The following is a 5,305-nucleotide window of genomic DNA, read 5'->3' as shown; positions in this document are numbered from 1 at the left end:
CAATTATATTTTCTTTTTAATACTATTTTTTACTGGTTTATCTGTATGTTAATGGTTGTTCTAATATTACAATCCTCCGGTGACGACAGCTTTTAATAGTTTCCATATTTTGGTTATAGTAGTTTCTACTCCAACATTGATCAGCAATATCTAGTATCTTAACGAAATTCGGTCAGCCAACATACGTCTTAGTATTCTTTGATTAATGCGAGTGTTGCACATAAAACACTTTTAAAGGATTAAAACGCGTGTAATTTAACTGTGTTCTTACATTAGATTTTTGCGTAAAAGTGACATTTTTTTCATTATTTTAGTTAACCCGACGTTTCAAGACCTTTCCAGATCTCGTTAGCAGTGGGACCGTAGATGAAATGAGTCAAGATAGTATTTTGTCATAGTTGTCATTATGAAGTATGGTATGGCTTGATACAGAATCTCTATAACCGGCCTTTTGGTCCGCGGGAGGTATTTTATTTCCATCCTACCCTATGGAAGTTTGTCCCATATCCGCCGCCACCTGGAGACGCGTTTTCTATGGAATCAGGCTATCCCGAGAAGCTGATGTTGTTCGGTTAGAATATGTTATCTATATTCTCGACAATAGTGTGTCACATGTGCAATATTAATAATTGCAATTATCATATTAAAATGCAGGTAGCATTCGCACATTTGTAAGACATGGAATAAAAAACAAGAGCTTGATATAAATACATTTTATTGAATGCTGTTCAGTAAGAAAAATGGTATTTGTAGAAACAACTCTATCATCTTTGACTCAGTAATGTGTAGTAACTGTATGATCCTTTTAATATCTGGAAAATATATTATTTTGCAAGGAATTCACAGTGTATTATGTAAAAGGTATTCAAAGTTAAAGTTATTACTTCCATAATGTGGATGGATGTTCAAAATCGGTACTACTAATGAGCTAAGCCATATTAAATCATATCAAATCAAAATCATTTTTTCATTTAGGTCAAGAAAATGACTCTTATGAATGTCAAGTTTCCTTTTCTTTTTACATTTACTGCCACTTTGCAAAAGCTCGAGCTTTAATGAGAAGATGGAGCAAGAAACTCATTGCCACTCTTTTAAGTTAACTTTACAGCTTCATCGTTTATCAAATCATTTCAACTACAATATTTGCAAAGTTACGCAAAAAACACTCAAATGTCAAATACTTAAAGTACCTAATGCCTCCCCTAAAGATCTCCACTGCGATCGGTCCGATGCTAACGTCATCCAACGAATTCCGGCTATCTTGACCAGACCGTCGCTCTACCAACACTGCGCACCGGTACACGCATATCAAGAATAAAGTGGTTTGAAAATTATTTGCCGACAATAGATTGTAATTTGCCACTTATATCTGTTTTTCGGTGTGAAAATAATAAATTTTTATTCAGCAGAAACACTGACCAACAGCTTATTTCTTATTATTATAACTTTTTACGCCCTGATTGATATGATTTAAAACATCCTCACAGATTCCTACGAATACCATTGGTTTTCTGTCTTCTGTAATAGTATTTACAACATACCTACAATAGAGAACTAAACTTTTAAAATAAATAATAAGGGCTTTAAGGAAGGTGTGCGCGCTTTTTTGAAGGTATCCATGTCGTATCGTCCCGGAAACACCGCACAAGGAAGCTCATTCCACAGCTTTGTAGTACGTGGAAGAAAGCTCCTTGAAAACCGCACTGTGGAGGATGGAAGACGGAAGGACACATCTAGATGGCAGGGATAATATCCAAATTTGTGGCGTGTGCGAAGGTGGAAATCGGCGACAGGAATCACAAATTGAATTGAAATATGAAGAATATTATTTGGAAACAAAATACATTCAATGTGTGAATATTTTCTTACTGTCATAAACGTAGCGACACTGAGTGTAGCGAATGGTCCTGCATTAAACACTACAGTTTTGTTGAGCTGAGCTGCAAGCAACAGCATATTGCGTCGTTCACGAGCATCCAGAGACCACCAAGCACTGCCATATACACCATTACTTACCGTTAGACTCTAAAATGAAATATCACCGTTACCATAAAAATATTAACAAAACAGCTATTCCCTGAGTATTAGGTAGCCTTCCGATCCGATCCGAGAATAGTAGATCACTGCTTTCATCCCCGAATAAAGTGTTTCCGCCAAGTTGTGGCATTTTTAAGATTTCAATAAAGCTCCTAAACTGCATTATGTATGCAACAGATTGAATACATACACAGGTATCGGAATCTTAAATACACCTTATAAATCATTTATTTTTAAATTTAATAGGTCACCTCTTCCTTCTTAGAACTTGGGCAAGTCGATGGGCTTAGTGTTAGGAGTTATATTGTGCAAATAAAGTCATAACTTCAGCAGAAAGACGTAGACAGCTGACAACCACTGCTGTCCACAAAGGCCTCCCCAAAAGATCTCGAGGTTGATGGGTCCTGTGCTGCTCCTATCCAACCTATTCCGGCGGTCTTGACCAGATAATCGGTCTATCCAGTGGCCTACCAACACTACGTCTTCCAGTTCTCGGTCGACATTCGAGAACTTTACTGCCCCAACGGCCATCTGTCAATCGAGCTATATGCCCTGTTCACTGCCACTTCAGTTTCGCAATCACAATATGAGCAACGTCACCTACATCTGGTTCTCCTAAGGATCTACTTATTTCGATTTCACAGGGCAGGGAAAACTCCGACTATTGCCCTCTGAGCGACCATGAGCTTTCTCATAAGGCCCATAGCTATCGTAACACATAAAATTACATATATATCCATTGAATTCATTATAAAAGACTGAAACTTGTTCTGTGCTATCTCATACAATTATAAAAATAATAATAATATACAATAATTATTTTTATATTTACCATATAATAAACTTCATTGCTGTGCCAGCAGTAGAATAACAACTGTGCTACGAGAGCTATGAAAAATTCTGAAATCCAGAGCTGCTGCTGTATCGTGACGTCTTCCTATGAAAGTATTACCAGTTATAATATCTAACAAATTATGATACCCCTTATCATTATTAATAAAATAAATACCAACTTAAAGTCTAAAAAAAGTTTAATTATTCTCGTACTTGAAGTTGAACTTGAATAAAGACACCTGATTAATTATGTATAGCGTGGAAACGTTGTGCATTTTTGAATATTTTGGAATAGTTAGGGAATAATTTCGCACGAATTGCTTTATTTATCAGTATAAGAGTACTAGCATATATGTGGTTAAATACAATATTCATTCATTGCGCTATCGTACAAAAAATTATGTTATGTTACATAAAAAATTTAACACTTCAGAACTATTACAATTATTTAAGATTAAAAAGTTTATTTCTTAGAGAAATAAACTTTCATGCGTAATTTAAACGACTGTCTTACGTATTTTCGATAAGGTCACGTGTCCTGACGCGAGTTTAACATTTTATGTCTACCCATCCCAAGAAAAGTGCTCAACGCCGCTTAAGAAATATACTTCAAGAAAGTACAGAAAAAAAAAAAAAATGTATTGAAATTTAAACATACCTTCGTTACTTGAATTGCACATAAGCAAAGCATGATGGAACAAATTACCACATACATAGACATAACTGGAGAGAGGACAAAATTGAGTAACTTTGTAAATCTATAAAAAAAAAATTGAAAAATATTACTATCATTAAACTAAAACGTCTATTCTTAATAAAAAATTGTCGACTAAAATCAAGCAATACATAAAAAACATCTCCATTAAATAATATAAACAAAAATATCTGCATTCTAATAATTATAATCCAAAATAACAGAGATCAACTTTGCAAAAGAATCGAAATACAAAATTCTAAGTCCTGTGTGGCGGACTCCCAAATACGGAAAGCTAGTTCTTTTATATATACTCTGATATAAATAAATGGATTACACTCCAACTCAAACGCTGTATACCACAACCTTGAGACGGCGCAGCTGGCGTTTTTATTCTACGAAGGCGCCGACATTTCGATTGGAGGACATAGTTGGGGAGGATATCTGCTAGAGTTGTCGGTGATTCAATACTCTGTGTACAGCGCGATCACTTGGCGGTTCATAGAGACGTCACCTCATAATAAACAATTGAACTTCATGAGGCGTTGCGTCCAGGGTGATTCGACATGGATACATAGCTAAAAGGCCTGAAACCTTCCTTTGATTTTTGGTTGCTCCTCTGGTGTTGCAAGAGCGTGTGGGTGGAGATGCTGACCTCACAACTTACCCATGAGCACGTTTTTCTTCCTCTTCTCTAAATATTGCCCTAGTGATGTAATTGAGATCACTAAACTGACAACAAAATGTATTAAAATTCTGTAGTATTACATTAACCGTATTACATTTATTAAAAATATACAATTTACCTCATCAAATCAACATGATGTCGGTGATATTGCCGAAACTTGACGGCCAAGTCCTCCTTCCTATTACAGTCATCATATAACCTTCTACAATTTTCTTTCAATATCTCAAATTGACCAGCAAAAAAAGTCATAATTACAACCGCGTTAGTGTCATAACTTGCCAATGTAAGAGCTCCGAATGATAATATAAACAGTTGAAGCGTAATCACCATACAGTAACCGATACCCCTGGATTTATCCAAAGGTACCCAAGAACTTATTATTTCTGGATACGGAGCACTGCCATTTTTAATAAGATATCTATATTCACACGACGAAAAGTATGCGACAAACGGTGACATATAAAAAATTAATAAACTAACAAATGCTAGCGACCAGTAACAAAATGTTATAGACCGACAATATTTTGTGTATTTCTTTATAATCTTACATGTTACATTATCATCATTTAAAATTTGTATTATTTCGGTTGTAGAAACATATTCTATTATACTCGTCCACTGTTCTCTAAATAATACAAAGCTTATAGATTGTAGAACACATAAACTGCTGGGTAACGAAAAGGTAAGATTATTCAGCAACTTTTCGGAATCATGTCTTAGAAACCACAATTCTATAAATTCAGTTAACTGCACAGCTATTAAAGATAGCTGGACGACATTATATTTATAACAGAAATTCCTTTTTTCCTTCCACATGTGCCCTAAACTAAGACTCCAGTTAGTAGGACCAAGTAAAGGATGGTTACAGTTTTCCAATTTCTTAAAAAAAAATGTAAGTATATACTGAAGCATAGTGCAGTTCTACAATCGATTTTGTTTGGTTATTCATATATATCCATGTGTTCCGTATTTTATATTATCCAGCAAACTTATTTAAATTTTAAATTGAATTAATATTTGCCCATAAGGCAAAAATTAAATCTACCTGCAAA

At 34.8% G+C, this 5,305-nt stretch overlaps 1 protein-coding gene across 1 annotated transcript; it reads right to left on the bottom strand.

The window, feature by feature from the left end:
• Positions 1-722: 722 nt before the first annotated feature.
• LOC126967343 (odorant receptor Or2-like) lies at positions 723-5,305 on the bottom strand. Its single transcript, XM_050811799.1, has 5 exons — positions 4,372-5,305; positions 3,530-3,629; positions 2,870-2,974; positions 1,870-2,025; positions 723-812 (listed from the first exon to the last, which is right to left on the bottom strand). Exons 1-5 carry the CDS (start codon positions 5,163-5,165, stop codon positions 765-767), a joined length of 1,203 nt encoding a protein of 400 aa, XP_050667756.1. The 5' UTR covers positions 5,166-5,305; the 3' UTR covers positions 723-764.

Source organism: Leptidea sinapis, chromosome 12 (assembly GCF_905404315.1).
Source record: "Leptidea sinapis chromosome 12, ilLepSina1.1, whole genome shotgun sequence".
Classification (NCBI taxonomy): domain Eukaryota; kingdom Metazoa; phylum Arthropoda; class Insecta; order Lepidoptera; family Pieridae; genus Leptidea; species Leptidea sinapis.
The sequence above is the reverse complement of the archived record's forward strand: the minus strand, read 5'-3'. Positions and strand labels throughout refer to the sequence as shown.

Coding starts and splice junctions, on each gene's coding strand:
- LOC126967343 (XM_050811799.1), bottom strand. CDS start 5,165: ATGCTTCAGTATATACTTACATTTTTTTTTAAGAAATTGGAAAACTGT. Junction 2,975..3,529: donor GTGCAATTCAAGTAACGAAG/GTATGTTTAAAT, acceptor ATACTTTCATAG/GAAGACGTCACGATACAGCA. Junction 813..1,869: donor GTGTCGCTACGTTTATGACA/GTAAGAAAATAT, acceptor TATATTTTCCAG/ATATTAAAAGGATCATACAG.